Source organism: Phaethon aethereus (genome assembly GCF_964289735.1).
Source record: "Phaethon aethereus genome assembly, chromosome: 2".
NCBI classification, from domain to species: domain Eukaryota; kingdom Metazoa; phylum Chordata; class Aves; order Phaethontiformes; family Phaethontidae; genus Phaethon; species Phaethon aethereus.
Window position 1 is genome coordinate 146,343,531 of NC_138582.1, and position 14,805 is coordinate 146,358,335.

The window sequence follows — 14,805 nt, forward strand, 5'->3', positions numbered from 1 at the left end:
AAAGTGCTAACACTCACAAGGCTAAACATCCTCCCTAAATTCCCACCTCGGTTCAGTATTTCAAATAGCACCAGCCCTATGAAAGCAGAACAGAAATGTTCCCAAACAGAAAAAGGAAAGATCAGTCCATGAAACAGGCACAGGAACACTACTCATTTATTTCTAATTAGGGCTCAGCAGCCCTGTGATGACAGATCACAGACTTCAACAAGCCCATCAAAATGTCTCTCCCCCAGCTGGTTAGGATGCTTGGATATGACAACCTGGTAACATTCAAAACAGACAGAATCTCCACAGATAAACAAAGCTGGTCTGAGGCAGTAAAACACATTCCTCTCCCAAAGTTCTCTGTGACCACAATAAGCTACATGTAAAATATTAAGAACCATTTATTTGAGAAGAATATGGTTGAGTATCCATATCTTGAAGGTATCTTTAACCTTAACTACACAATGAGTGTTACACATCACAGGAACTGCAGTGGTGCCCCCACCATGAAGGGGTGTATAATTATCTGGATGTATTTTTCCAACATTTTGTTGGGCTTTACCAAGTGCTGTTAATAAAACTTAGTCCTTTTGTGCAGTTTGGTTTTCATTTCACTTGAAGAATTTTTATAAACTTGTTTACATAATTCTCAAAGATGTAGATTTATGATTCTGTCAATGATTTTACAAGGTTAATGGCCTCTGTAATTAAAACAAATGAATGAGAAACTGAACTATTTTAAATGTATGTATTTCAGTCAACCATAAAAACAGCAAACTCTACAACGAACTTGGATGTACGAACCAGAGTAAAACCCACCTTTTTGCTGACAGCCCCAAAGCAATGTACAGAAAGGGACATACTCCTCTTACTGGTGTGCTTAGACTGAAGTATTTTGAAACCTAAAATCCTAAGAATAGAGACTAATGCAATTTCTATTCTAGTTTCTGGACCTAGATGCATATGAGAAGTAACTTTTACTCCAAAGGTATAATAAATATATAATAAACAAACAAATAAACACACACCAGAATAAATGCTCATACTGTTATACTGAAGGCTTAAAAGCATAGATTCTCTTTTCAGGAGCTATCCATTATCCAAGATGGTTTTAATTTAATTTAAACCTCGCTTTCCTTTTTTTTTTTAATTTAAACCTCAAGTTTTTAATTAGTATATTTTTAAATAAATGAAATTAATTAGAACTAAATAGCACTGATAACGAAAGCTCTGAGTCTCTTAAAAAAATTCAATCCATCTAAAAGTAAGTCAATTAAGATTTGAAAATGTCACAAATTTTGTTTAAGAATTTCATATCATGCTTCAATAATTTTTTAATGGAATTAGTTGACATATATTAGCAACAAAAGGCTAGATCACATCACACTCTTTTTTAAGGTCAAATAATCTGAAGTTGCAATAATTATAACCCAAATTTCTTTGTGGAACTAAAACTTCCACCACCCAAACTTCACTGAAGAACTTGATTTAACAGCAATAGCACATCAGAAGTTCATTCTAGAAAAAAAGAAAGGAATAAAATCCCCCAATAGTTAAGGATTGGGGTTTTTTTTAAGGTCCAGAGGTTTCCCATTGCCTCAGAGAGGTTAGAAGTTGCTTCATGCTCTTAAAGTCTGATCAAGAGTTATTCATGTGCAAAGAAACAAATTCTTTGAATGTGACATTCTACCACCCTCTCCACAGCCATAAAAATGGATGAAAAACATGAATGCATGGGCTGATGGCAAGATGGGAAGGTTATTAATGTAATTCATAAGCCTCTTGGACTACTGGCAGAAATCCGACAGGAAGGTGTTAAGAAAGTCTTGAACCCATTATTCGCAGATATATACTCTTACAGGTTATTTAGTTTGACCTCCTCAATAGAAGGAGCAATTTTCAAGCTCATAAATTTTTACTGAGCATGTTTCTAGAAAGACATCCATCCTCTCGCAACAACCCAGCCATAAAAGTGCCCCCAACCCTCATCCACATTTGGTAGAGTGGGAAGTCCATCTAATCCTTACACTGACAACTTAAGCAAAGCCTACTTAATCAGGCTTTGGATGGAGACTATACATTGCTCCAAAACCTCTTCTTTTGCCTTTATATAGATTTGTAGTTATTTGTGCAAGCAAGGCTGAGAGACAGCAGCATACAAACACACATCAATACCAATCACTTGAAACTTGTGAGCCATAGCTACAATCCTTAGCTTCTCCACTGGCATGCAAAATAAAGCATTTTTGATTATGCAAATAGCCCTCTGCTTTGTGAACAAGGCTTCAAGCGATTCGAATGTTAATTCTGTTAGAAATCTTGATGCAAAGCCAGTATTTCAACCATGTCAGCTTTATAACCAAGACTTCCTGAAAAACACGTTAATTGCAAACTGAAAACTATCTTGTAGGAGCACAGACACATTGAGAGAAAATAACCTGGAAAAGTGTGAAAGTTCTTTACAGCTTTTTTTCAATGGGACTACGACCTGCTGGGCTTTGCTTTGAGTTAGACGCCCCTTATAGGAACTGGCAGTTTCCTACCGGCGGCAATGCAGGCACTGCTATGCTGAGAAAACCAGAAATGAAAGAACAAAAGCAAATTTTTATTTTGTCCAGAGTTTAATGTGCTAAACATTTGGGGTTTGTGTCTTCTAATTTTCTTAATAAAACCCTCACACAATCCAGTGAATGTTTGTATGAAAATGTTCTCGGCAGTATTAAACACATTTTTTCAGCCCTCGCAGCACACAAAAGAGCAAGCGTGCGTCCTGGAGTTCAAAGAAATAGGGGGAAAGGGAAATGAGTGTGTGTGTGTTTCTTCCTGCCATTTGAGGATGGAATGTGTAAAAAGTAGAGTAGATTATATTTTTTCCCAATTATAAAATATTGGAAATATTTGGACCACATAGAAGTGGGTCAATTTTGACTGCTTCCAAATTAGAACTTCAAAATACATTGACTTAACAGTTTTTCTTTTTACTTTGGAAGTACAGTTTTGATTTTTTGTCCAGTCAGTTGTACGTAATCTATCACAGTAACTTGGGTTACTTTGTCCTCTCAAGTTTTAGGAGGTATGAGGGCAGGGAGAATGGTTTTTTAGATGGAAGCCAGCCACATTGGCACTGCTATCACCCTGTCTGCGAAGCTAGCATGGTGGTACACCAAGATTCCTACCACCCTCTTGACTTTCTTGATTGCTTCTGCTCAGGGAAAACCAGGTGATAACAAAGACTAAATAAAACCTGAGCCTGTTTGTTATGTAATTACCTGAGCTGTACAACTAAGATGGGCTTCAGGGAACTAACTCTCAGCTTAAGTTACCTATAGACAAAAAAAGGGTGTTAGGAAGCTTCCACAGGAGATCCAGAGCAAAAAGTTAAATACTTAAAATTAGCAGCCATTGACAGTGCAAGTTTTGAGCATCTTCTCAAGGCAAAATCCACAGCATCCTTATTCATATTAACTCCTTCCTAACATCCCAAAGTAACAAAGAAAACTGGTCGGTACCATTTCTGCACTCATTAAGGGAACTCTGCAACAAGCTTCCCAAAAGAAGGACAACAAACAAGCTGCATCAGATCAGAACGGACACAAATTACCCAAGTTTAGCACAAGTATTCTTATTTACAAGGCTTCCTCCATTCACTTTGTTCTTCGTTCACTTTTCAATTAGCTCCAGCTAAATCTGCTGCCAGGTGAGAAGCTGTGGAAGTTTATGACAAGTGGCCCAGGCCTTAAAAATTCAGAAATACACACTTCCAGATTCTACATCTGTATATCCCATAGTGATGACTTTTAGACTCCACTGTCATGGCTTGTCTTTTAATAAATGGGTCAGAGGTGGAAGGTCTCGATATCCTATTACCAGTCTCTGAACCATCCAGTTCCCCTTCATCTCAGCAGAAAAATGTGATACATTATCAGCTTCCTTTTTTATATTGCTTACTCGGGAGGAACACTCTGAAGTAAAATAATGCGGATATTCATTTTCATTGCTTTGAAGAAGACAGTAAAGGTCAATTTCTAATTTTGAAATGCTATTCTCTTCATATTGATTATAAAGCCTGAAAGCAGTAACTCCACCCATGCCTGCAAGAAGAGATCCCATTATGAAGCATGTATTTCAGCTCCGTGTAATTCCTGAATGAGAAATCTCCCACCTCTCCCAGCAAAAACTGAAAAATTGAACTAAAACATTTGCAACACAATCTTCAGCCTACGGAAAAATACAAGAGAGGAAACGGAGCAGTGATGTCTCCTGAAGGAACGGCCTGACCCAGACAACCATGCCTACAGAACCCAGCAGCAGCTAGGCCAAAGGAAAAAGCAGCTCCTGAAAAAAACCAAAACAAAAACAGGGGAGGGAAAAGAAAGAACGTCTTTTTTTCCTCACATACATAGATTCAATATAAGATGTATTTTTGCAGTGTTTTGGTTATAATTGATGTTTTGCTTCCTGTGAAGAAGGTATTAGTGCATGCTTCTTATTGACTAACATGGTTGCTATAATATTTTATGCCAGTACAAAGATGTAGGCTACTGAAAATATTTCCCAAGTATTTTGCATTTTAGAAACAATTCATGTTTAAAATCTTAAGCAAAGTACAGTGATCAAAACATAGCATTTTACCGTACTGGGATTTTTTACTTCCCTGAATAGACAACATATTTAAGGAAGAATTGAATCATTACCACAAAAGATGTGAATAAAAGGCAGCTGAGCAAAATACTGCAGTGGTCTCATCCTCTTTCAGGCTGCCTGTCTTCTCAACTAGCAAGTCTCTTCTGAAAGCATGGCCCCATGATTTGTAAATAAGAATTTTTCTCCCTTTTTATATGAGCTATTTATACAGATATCAAGACAGAATAGTATCTTGTGTCTGGAAGGGGACTAATGGTGCTTATTTTTAGGACCTGTTTATAAAGAAGTTACATATCTGCAATAAACTAGTTGTGTTTTTTTCAAAGAAAAAAAAAGTAGTTATTGTGCTGTGGACGGAGACAAAAGCATTGAAAACAAAGGCACCCTTGTAATGCAGTAGCACATGCACGCCTTGATTGTTATACTCGTGCCTGAAGAACCAGTACTGTTTCATACCGTATTTCTAAATAAATTACACACATCAAGAGAATTAGCATAATCCATCCATGAACTTTCTGTGTTAAAACCACAAAAAACTGTTCTGATCATGTGTTTATGAATGATGACTGTAGTCAGTAGCAAGAAGATGGCCACATATCTCAGACAACTTCAAATGAAAAAGGACATCTTTCATGGGAAGCATTTTATCTTTATCTAGATGTGGGTACACATCCATCTCATATTAGACATTCTCTAGGTTGATCAAAGCCAGTACGTGACTCTTGACAAAGGATTTGGTTGTCTGGGGGACAGGGTTAATCAGCCTTCTTTGTCAAGTCTTTAAGACACACACGAGACACATACACACACAAAATATATAAGTGCCCACACACTTCTTTCCATACATTTAGTAATGTAATTCCTTCAAGGGGGGAGAGATTTAACAGCAGGAAACTAGACAACCTTCTCATGTCCTTATTTTGCATTTACCCAAAGCTGGAATCACTTCTGCAGAGATACAACAGTCACGTACTAGTTTAACAGGCATAAAAGACTAATGAGAAAACTCAAACTAACTGAACCAGTTCAAACACTGAGTTGCCACCTTACTCTAGTACTTTCCAAATCCAGGACACAGCAGTGGAAAAACAAACACAAAGCACTTGGAGGTCTTAACAAAGACAAATGCCTTTCTGTGGATTTAAAGTCCCAAGTTTAATCACAAGGCTAAATGGTACTGTTTCTAAGATTATTCCTTTCATAAAAGGGAGATAAAACAAAGAAAAAACAATTTGAAGAACTGGCTAGGTTCAGGAGACATTTATTTGCCTCAACACCAAAGGATATCAAAGTTTATTTCACCAGGTGGCCATGAAAGGTATTGCCACTTGGAAGGGTGCCTTAAGGTCTCTAAGCAATTCAAGCTGAGATGCCACCACTTGCTTGCATCTCCATTCATATTAACAACCAACTAGTATCTGTATCACCAATTCAATCCAATCCAACTGGGATTTGGTCACAGGGTGAAAACTAATGCTACTTGGAGCAGGATTAACGTAGCTCTACATTTTATGGTGGTAGCATGTGCTCCAAGAGGAAGTTAAATTTGCATGTGGCATAAAAAGACTGACCCTCACCAACTTCCACGCAAACAAGAAAGCCATGAGGGCTGCGTAAAGATTCTGTATGACTCATAGTTATGTATTATAGTTACATATGAAGAAAGAATTGCCTCCTGCCTTTTATTCTCCATATTCTACAATCGTCATCTTTTTTTGTACCCTTCCCATCATACTGTAAGGGACAGTGAGAGCAGCAGACCAGACAAATACGTAAGGCAACAGTTCCCTATTTAATGAAGGAGTCAGAAAAGAAGAAGAGAAGAGAACTGCTCAGAGCAGAAGGCCCCAGCAGGGCCAAAAGCCAAGTCAGAAAGCCCTGAAACCCAGGTCAGAAGAAACTGTAGGCAAATGCCTTACTGAGAAGGGTTCAACGGCACCCCTGAACTAAACGATTTGTAACCTTCTAGTGCTGGAACTAGCAGGAAATCCCTTACCCACCACCCTCCATGTGAATCCTGAAGATGCACAGCCAACTTCTTCAATGGAAGTAGGGCAGAGTCTGAAAGGTCTACCATTAAGCTAACATAAGGATGAGGAAAAGATTCCTGACAGTGAAATTATTATATTAAAAAATAAATAAATAAAAAACCCTCAAAGTGTCACCCCATTCTTTTCTTGCTCAAACTGTGCCCAAGAACAAAAGCCAGAAGAAGGTCACAGTTTGCACATCAAAAGTACTGAATGAAGATACAATTGATACAGCCATGTTCCGTCTCAGCAGGCTACAGATAAAATATTGGAGGGGGAATGGGAAGCGGACAGAGGGGACAGAATATGCTGTGGAACAGGTTTAGCTCTATGAAGCTGGATAATTTGAAATTTTCATTTGTACTTTTCAGAAAAGCATGATGCTTTTCCCACATGATGGGAGTTCATTATGGAGTTTAAAATTTAGACCACGATTCTCAAACAGAAACACCATCATTTATGTTTTATAATTGTGAGAACCACTAATTTGTTAGAGGGTAAAGAGTAAAAAAAAATAAGGGGGAGGGGGAAGGAAAGGCTATGCTCAGCCTATGAATAGTGAGGAACAAAGAAACAAGCAGGACAGATTTTATCAATCTCTACTGTATCTACATGGACAGAAGCCTTCATCTGGTCTACCAAAAAGACATGACGAAGGAGCAGAGCACATTTGGGACACACTGAAAAGCAAGATACGGTAACATCACAATAACCATTCACACTGTATCTGAGATTGGAAAACTATCAGCTCTCCCATGTTCATCTGAGATGACCAGAAATTCAGTTCACCTGTTTCAGCCAGTCAGTCCAACTGATTTCAGAGAAAGGCAAATAAATACTGGCAGTAAAAAATTTAGCAGCCAGTCAGGGCTGGGGAGAATAGCAGGAGGGAAAGCAGAATAAAGATGAAAGCTCCTGCTGCTTTGAAGCCTTACATCGCCAAGGATCTAATGTGCTTCTCTCAGACATACGCAAATGCACACAAATGCACATGCAGGAGAAAGCAGAAATGAAATACGGTTGAAAACCTGAGCTATCAGAAAAATGTTCAGTCATAAAAACTCTAGAAATTACAGGTAATTTTTCAATTATTAATGTTCGGTAAGAAGGAATATACACTTCTCGACAACATGACAGCGTATTTAATAATAAGTAACATCCAAAAGTCTTGGAAATTTTAAAATCTGACTTCTTTTCATAAGAAATGTCCCAGGAACATCCCTTTCCAAATGCACTGTGGTTTTTGAAGCCCAACCAGTCTTAATTTGGAAATTTTGTATTCCCCTTTTATCTTGAGGGAGCATACAGTTTAGGTAAGGCTGCAGGATGCCCATAACAGAAAGAGACTGGACAGAGAAGTTAAAATTGCTGGAGTTTCTTTACTTTTGAATACTTCTTGACCTTAAATATCCAGCAACAAAGTGTCCCAAAGGTTCTTGGCTTCTGTGTTTTATTTTTAACAACACTGAAAAAAACAAAGCTGTTATGCCTATAAGCTGCATTGGCTTTGCAGGGACTTCACAGTTAATTAAGCTGCAGCTATTCCTGCAATAGGCACCAGCTCTGCCAACTCTGCAGGCAATGAAATTGTTCCCCAACCTACAGCCAGCTACTGTCCTTTTTTTACTTAAGTGGTCCAAAGCAAAGTGGCTTTTGGGGAGAGCAAATGTATCCTCAGACTCTAAAAACATAAAGGCACAAAACCCCTATATTAACTCTTGGGACATGCGTGCTCAGAATAGTTACATCTCCATAATCTTAAACGTAATGTCTTGAAGTTCCCTGAGGCTTGTTGAGCCAGACACATATGAAGCTTTTAGGCATTTCAGTTATGGAAATCTAAATTTATTGACTGGACTTTGTGAAGGAAATGTGAAAGTCCTCCAAACTCCTACCACTCAAAGGAAAGCAGCTGTCAAGCATCCTTAAATAAATAAATAAATAGATAAATAAATAAATAAATGAAAAAATAGGTTTATTTTTTGTAAAGGGATGACTTAACTTCCAAAAAAAAAAAAGAATAATTTACTCTTTACTGGCAAACGAAGACAGGATTCCCATTGCAATTTTCACGTTTACCTTCTACCAGTAGAGCAATCAACAATGACTCTTGAAAAATAGGCAGATATTGTTTTACTGTGCCCTTGACCTACAGCATACAACCTTCCAGACCTACTCTAATACAATGAATTGGAGGCTTATCACTGTGAGTCATCTAAATAGTGCCATGAGGTCATTTGTTGACTTAAAGTTGTGAAGATCATTATGCTATATATCAGTCAAAAATCACTGAGCTGGGAAGTGCGTGCAATAACTCAGGTAATAATTCAATGTGAGGTCACAAGAATTGTATCTAGTGAGTAAAGTTGTAATTTTCTGTAGCCCTTCCTTAGATGGTATGGGTACAGACTGTGCTATTTCTCCTGGATAATACAAAAGCACAGCTGCTTTACATCATTTCCAGTATTGTTACTACAAAGCAGTATTTTCCATTGTGCACCCATTAGGAACACTGTGCAATAAATTCATTAACACATTCACTTAGGTAAGAGATCTCTCTTGGCATATCACTGATCTTCCCTGTAGTTTTTTCTTAGCAGTTACTCCAATTTTCCATAGATAAAAGTTTTGTGAAGATTTATCCCCTCCAACCCAACAACTTCAGAAGGGGAGACCTCAGAAAACCTCCCAACCTCAGAAAGTCTGTCCAGTCTGGGAGATCAAGGGGGACGTGCATTTCTTTCATAAAGACCCTTTAAGGTTTTCATTTTTTGTTTCTCTTCTTCCCTCCTACCACACACTGAGATATGGATGGAAGAGGCCTGAAACTATGAAGACTTTTGAAGATGTTTTCTGGCTGAGAAGTATCCATACTGGCACTCCAATGCATTAAGTTTCCTCCCACAAGTGGCAAAGCAAACTTACTCGGTATGCATGCTGAACTGCTCTTTACAAATTTAAGTTAAAGAAATTTGTTAAGCAAATCCTGCATTCTTTTTAATTTTATAGTGCAAGACAGCTGGCTGTTTCCAAAGCACTTATGTGCTGTTTTTCCACACTGCTATCCACAGTCAGCATTAAGGTAACAGCCTTCAACACTGGAGTAGATGGAAAATTTATCATCTCGGCAACTGTCAAACTGAAGACATAGAGACAGTCTCTGACCTGAACACTTTTAAATGTAAAACACAAATAGATACTCGTACATATAAATTACAATATCTAAATTAAAAAATTAATAAAAACAGAGAAATAAACTACAAGTTGCCTGATCATGGCATTTAAATGTCAAAGTACAACAATACCTACAAAACATACCTGGTTTGGATGATGCTTTGAAACATCACCTAGGCCTATGGGAAATGAAACATTACCAGATACTAAAACACTAGAATAAAGTTTTATTACTAATAGTAAATCAAATTAATCAGAGCAAAGGAATGATGATATTTCCAAGACTGGAAAATAAAAAACAAATACAGAACAATTTTCACAATTAGGATGGGGAAGAAATAATTTTACTGCCCAAGAAAAGAGGCACAGACAGCAAGTTAACCTCACAAGCAAGGTAGCAATAAAACCAAGGGATGTACACACATACCCAAAAAGCAGGATCTTTGTACATGCTAGATATAGAGAATACTATCACTTAGAAATCAAACAAGATAACTATGGAATAGTCAATCAAGCTGTTTCCAGAATTAGAATCCATCACACAGTTCAGTATTTAGCCTAGATGAAAGTAAATATGGTATTACAGGAAATTTGGGGAATGAAATATCTGTGATAAAAGTTAAGGTCAGTGAACTTTTCCACCGGCTGCAGTGGATTTAATAACACTTCAAGTCTGATGCTGAAACATCTCTGAACAGCTGACAATGAGTTACAGTAAGAGAATAAACCACAACTACACTAACACAGAAAACAGATTGTTTGCTAATCTCTATTTCTATGAGAAAATAGCATGTAAATGACTTCCAGACTCCATACTGTCTCAGATATCACAGTGGCAGGCACAATTAGGATAGAAGAGTAACATGGTGGCCTGCACCACTCATATATATGCAATCAGAAAAATCATGTATATGCATCTAATCAGTTGCCTTTTTTTTTGTCCTCCCCCCCACTTTTTTTTTTCCTCAGGCTTCTCAAAAGTAAATTAAATTCTCTCAGACTGAGTTAAATTCAGAGTGAAAGATCCTGTAAAACACATGCCACTAAATAAAAGCATCAATAAGTTGGTGCAACTGACTCAGAGGAGGTTGAAAGAACATTTAGCACAGGCTACTTCTAAATTTCGTTCTAGAAATTCAATAGAGACCTGAGCAGCACTGATTAATAAGCTACATTTACCTACTTTCATTCAAACCTATGTAACTTTGATAAATGGTAGAAGACAGAAACCCACATCTGCTGTAGAAGCAGAATTAATTTATAAGCAGAAACTTTAATCAAAGTTTCAGCTAAACCTCACACCATCACCAACATTAACAAACATTTTTCTTAAGCTGCTTTACGTTTTTTGGGGTTTTTAAAATTTTTTCTTCCATTTTTTATTTAAAACAATTTAGCGCTTGTTTCTGACATCACATATTCCATATTTATATCCTAATCTTCCTACTTCTCTTAATCTTTTTTCTTTGTAGCTTTGTTTTGCTTTGAGCCTTATTCTGCTGCTGTCACAACAGTAACACTACGCTTCCCTGTACACAGAGAGCTACAGAATTCCCGCAGCATGACCACTGCTTCAGATTTCAGCCTGTGACTTCCCTCTAATTAACATCACACAGCATCCCCATTAGGAGCACAGCACAGGAATGCTGTTTTCTCTCATTGCTTTAGCCAAGGAGCCACGAGAAATGTTAAAACAATTTACTTAGAGTAGTTTTAATTTACAAATAACTACACTTCTGCCTGAATTTGCCTTACATTGATGGAAAATTAGAAAACAAGGAGTAAGTCCAGGCCAGAACCTGCCTGTTTCTCCATTATGAAAGCCTTTGGAGAGAAACGCCCTCCAACAGACCTCTGGCTCATAATGCCATACATGCATTTTTTTGATTAGGGCAACACCACTACTCAGGTAACTGAACTCAGAAGTTGATCTCATTTTTAGTGGTATTTTTCCTTGTTCTAATTGTCGCAGACTAAATTATAGGGCTGGAGTCTTCAGTGAGCCAACAGAGATCAAGAAAAATCTGCTTAATACAATGGCCCATTCTTACTGTTTTTCCGTCGGAAACTTATCAGATAACTTCAAGACCTTACACAAGCATTTCTTTATTTTTCACTTTTTTTCCACCCATGTAGCCAAGATCAGCCATGGCTACATTACAGAACCCAGCATATTCAAGACAGATTAGATGCTGCTAAGAGGAAAGTAACAGCTTCCTCGGGTCTTGCAAGTCCACAGCTGTAGCACTAGTGTCAAACAATAGGGGTCTGGCACAACATCACTGAGATTACCTTCTGAAAGTTGTGTTTTGTCATACAGCCTTCCTTACTTTTCTGGCCCTAATATTAGTTTCTGACAAAAATCAAAATAAACAGCAGAAAAGCCAAAGTCAAACTAGATACAGATTTCTTCCCATCTTACACATCATGTCAACTTCTACTAATAGCTTCCACAGATATGAATGAACTTCCACTACCCAGGGGACAAGATTACATTTACAAAAAAAAACTACAAACAAGAAACCTATAACCTCATTTTGACCCAACCTAACCAAGAGCCTAGAAAAGTCAAGAAAAAAACCCTCTCATTAGCCTAATACTCTTTGGATCTAGTCCCAGACTAGATGAGTACTTAGAAATACAATGGATGTATATAGTCCCATCAAAATTAGTGAGACACCACATACTTAAGAAAATATATATTAATAACTTTAAGAGCTTTTCTAGACAACAGCTTTGTTCTACTCATATTAAAAAGTACCAGAATTTTAACTGGCTTCAACCACAGTGCTATAGTCATGGCTAAAAGGAAAACTTCTCCAATGACAGTGTGAAAAGTATTTTCATGCAAGTGTGCCTTTATAATTTTTTAAAAAATTAAGTGGAAAAATCTCTGTTCTTGCTCCTAATGAATACCTATTTATACTGAGTTCACACAACAAACTATTTATGAAGGAAAACACATTATACTATATTTGACAGTTATAACACTATAAACTTTCATCTAGACCAAGCTCACATTAAAAAACCTTTTAAGTGTCACTAAAAAGGCGCGAGAAAGCTGTATCTACTATCTTCTTATTAAGTCAATACCATATCACCCAAAAACCTGGAGAACAATAAACATATTTGAAACACAGGCTGTTACACCTTGAACTCGGCATTAAAAATATTGAAAGCTGCGCTCGTAATCCTCTGAACACCTCGTTATCTCGGCACAGCTGCAGGGATAGACAGCTCACAGATAAAATATATATCGTCGTGAATAAATGTGTCAGATCATTCAACAATTATTACTCAAACAAAGCAGTACAGAAGAACTCCTGAAATTCCTTCATAAATTGGCCACCCACAGTTTTCCATCCTTTGGGAAAGAGCCCTCCCATTAAAATGCACAACCTTGGGATGGAAATCCACAGTACTTTAAACGTTTCTAATTTCAGGGTGTCAATCACATGGAACGTGGATTTTTTTTTGCCCAGTCTACCCCAAAATAGGCTCATTGTACAGATGGCCATGGTGTACAGATGGCTGCAGGAACAAGGGAGCTGCAGCTGCTGGGACTGCGGCTGCAATGGCCACGAAGCCACGCACCTCCCACACTGTGGACTCTGCGAGGGCTGATGTTCTGGTACCTCCCTGGCTCACCCCACCTTGGGATTTATGCCGTAATCGCGCAATTTTAAAAGGTCCCGTAAAAGCTGCGACAGCCTCATCTCTTTAGTTCACTACCAACTTCAGCTGAGTCCGAATCAGTGGTGTGATGGTAAATTGTTTATTAGTTCTCTACTAAGGCTCATTTTTAGTACCTTCTACCAAAGCAGGCCCACGCAGAGAAGGCACATCCAGCAATTTCTGCAAAGGACGTCGACACAGGCAGGCTCAGACAAAGCAGCCGTCACTAGGGACCACGAGAGGCTGACAAGGAAGGACAAAGGAGCAGAGCAGAAAGCATGACAGGCGTCTCCAAGCATGCTAGTTAAAGTCATTCCCAAGCCACGCAAGTCAGAGTCCATGGGGAAGGAAAAACAAACAAAAGCTAGTCCCAAACTACACACAGCTTCTAAGATGCCTGTGGTTTTGCTCCCTGATCTTCTGATTGCCTACATCAAGAAATGCTTTCTTCGCTTCATGCTGCGCGTATATGAAAAATTACATCTACCTTCATCTTAGGTGCTGCCTGCAGGCAAGAAGTGCAACTTACACAGTTCCCTCATCATCCAGAGTGAATTCTCACATCCACCTTAAAACGTGCGCTTAAGTAGTCATTTGTATAGTAAATCTAACAGGAGCCAAGCAGAGACAGAGCTGCATTCTTTGACATGAACTCCCACACCAGAGGCTTTGTTTTTGAAGCCCCAAAGTTTCCTCCTACTGAGAACATAACTATATAATTTGAATTCTCAAGCTACTCACTATAGCATGGCACAGAAATAAGAATTGCAATGTAATTACAAAAAACACTCATGTATAATCATTAAATGTGAGCGCATACCTTCCCTGATAGCAGTAAATGGGGTTCCTTCCTCTTCTTGTAATCTAATCACCTTCAATGCCACCAGCTTTCCATTTACCCTGAAAGGGAAAGAGGGGAAGGGAAGGAGAAATAAAAAAACAAAATTAAACCAGAAACATTATTTCTCATAATAGTACTTGTTTCCCGTCATGTTCTTATTCAATTTCTTCCTGTCAATGCCAGTGATCATTTATAGCACTGTAAGAAACACTTCATAGCTTCCATAATGTCAACTTTGTATTTTCACACTCAGATGCAACCCAAGAAATGATCTCAGTTTTCTGTGAGTCAGTCTGTTTCCTTTCTATCACAGTACTAAACTGAAGCTTTGTTAAGAAGTATCACATTGTAAAATATGACTTTAAAGTATCTGTCCTTTATTTGATCAAATTGTTCAAAGAACAGGCATATGGTTTTCATCAATAACCCCACTTGCAGTACATTCATATCTAT

The 14,805-nt window shown here is 37.9% G+C and overlaps 1 protein-coding gene across 2 annotated transcripts in view; it reads right to left on the reverse strand.

Annotated features, from left to right (window-relative positions):
- CDK14 (cyclin dependent kinase 14) overlaps positions 1 to 14,805 on the reverse strand; it is a gene marked incomplete at both ends in the record, with an annotated part of 262,343 nt that overhangs the window by 136,177 nt on the left and 111,361 nt on the right. For both annotated transcript variants that reach the window (XM_082015334.1, XM_082015335.1), the window contains one exon: positions 14,332 to 14,411. In XM_082015334.1, the coding sequence (XP_081871460.1) occupies positions 14,332 to 14,411 (80 nt within the window). The remainder of the gene's footprint in view (positions 1 to 14,331; positions 14,412 to 14,805) is intronic.